The sequence below is a fragment of the Echinococcus granulosus genome (assembly GCF_000524195.1).
Source record: "Echinococcus granulosus chromosome Unknown EG_S00033, whole genome shotgun sequence".
Classification (NCBI taxonomy): Eukaryota; Metazoa; Platyhelminthes; class Cestoda; order Cyclophyllidea; family Taeniidae; genus Echinococcus; species Echinococcus granulosus.
This window is the reverse complement of record NW_020170413.1, coordinates 226096-227413: the sequence shown is the minus strand read 5'-3', so window position 1 is coordinate 227413 and position 1318 is coordinate 226096. Positions and strand designations below refer to the sequence as shown.

General features: G+C 44.5%; 1 protein-coding gene across 1 annotated transcript in view; it reads right to left on the bottom strand. All coding sequences in view use genetic code 11, as the record gives it.

Moving 5' to 3' along the window:
• EGR_04917 (hypothetical protein) overlaps nucleotides 1–1318 on the bottom strand; it is a gene marked incomplete at both ends in the record, with an annotated part of 4750 nt that overhangs the window by 2859 nt on the left and 573 nt on the right. The window contains one exon of the mRNA XM_024494166.1: nucleotides 425–561. Coding sequence (XP_024351403.1) covers nucleotides 425–561 — 137 coding nt within the window. The remainder of the gene's footprint in view (nucleotides 1–424; nucleotides 562–1318) is intronic.

Sequence of the window (1318 nt, the reverse complement as noted above, 5' to 3'; positions counted from 1 at the left end):
TCCATGTGCTGAGTGAATGTTCACAGAGGATCACCTACTTCGCTGTGGACCAGGAACCATCAGGGCTTGCATTGTAATTGGCAGACATGTAGCAGCATTCACAATTCACTACGGTTGAATATCCTATCACCACTCCACGCATGCAGTCTTTGTTCCGGAGAAGGTTTGTCTCTTCGTGTAGTAACATGCACGCAATAGCACCATTGCCTGCAACTTTGGCTAACAGTGGAGGATCGTTTTAAGCACGACAGGTGGGCCGACTACTAGATCATAGTGAAGAGCACTTGGCACATTCCGTCGCCACGCATCGCCACGATTTCATTTACCTATTCAACGTGAGCTTCTCTTGATTAAATACCAGTCAAGTTTAAGGGTTTCCTCCTCACTTTGACTTGACAATTCTCACCACTTTTAGGCAACTTACTTTCCACTGCCAACTTGAGAGCCAAATGAACGGAAAGTGATGGCAGGTGCTTGTATGTGTGGAAGATTATGATGCACACACGTGCCACCAAATTCACCTCCACGTAATGGGGAGTGTAACTTGATGCATGACGCATTCTGTTGTCAAGGAAATATAATCAGCACCTAACAACAAATGGGGTGTTTAACTAGGATTTTTTTTTCTTTTTTTCCTCCCTTTTAGTGGTTTTTCCAAATGTTCTAGGGGGGTGGTTTGATGGCTCGTTTTGCCGGCTGTGTTAAAACGACGCGGGCATTTCCCCTCCCGTGTTTTTATTTAATTGGTTAAGCGTAGCTGCAAAATTTTGCCCTTTGGAGTCTGGAGAAGACCCTTACGTCAAGCAAAGTGGGTAAAGTTGAGCGAATATTTCACGGTTCATCCATCAATCAGAAGTCATCAGTACTGCTAGGTGTCGTGGGACGTGTTGAATAGCCTTGTCATTAACAGGCAATAGTGACAAACAAATTTGAAAGTGGAGTGTGGGGATCAGTTTTTTCTTTAAGTACTTTTGTGGAAAAAAATTCTTAATTTTGCTCATATCTTCTCCCTACGAGTTAATCAACGCACAGTCCCCATGTGATTGATTCACTAACGCCCCATTTCCACTTTCCCCAAAGTAGTCATTCATTCTTTGGCTTTTTTTCTCGACATAGTACCCATTCCGGTGTCAGCAGCTAGTTCTTGAAGACATGATCCCATTAGGTCAGCAATGCACACTGTCTGGTGCGTGACCACAAGACGATAGTTAAGCAGCAGTATATTTTGCTCCAAAATGCCGAGTGAAACGCCAAAGCAAGGCGGTTCACCAGGAGATCAAGCAACATGCACACATTCCAGACGTGGGATCGGAGGGAG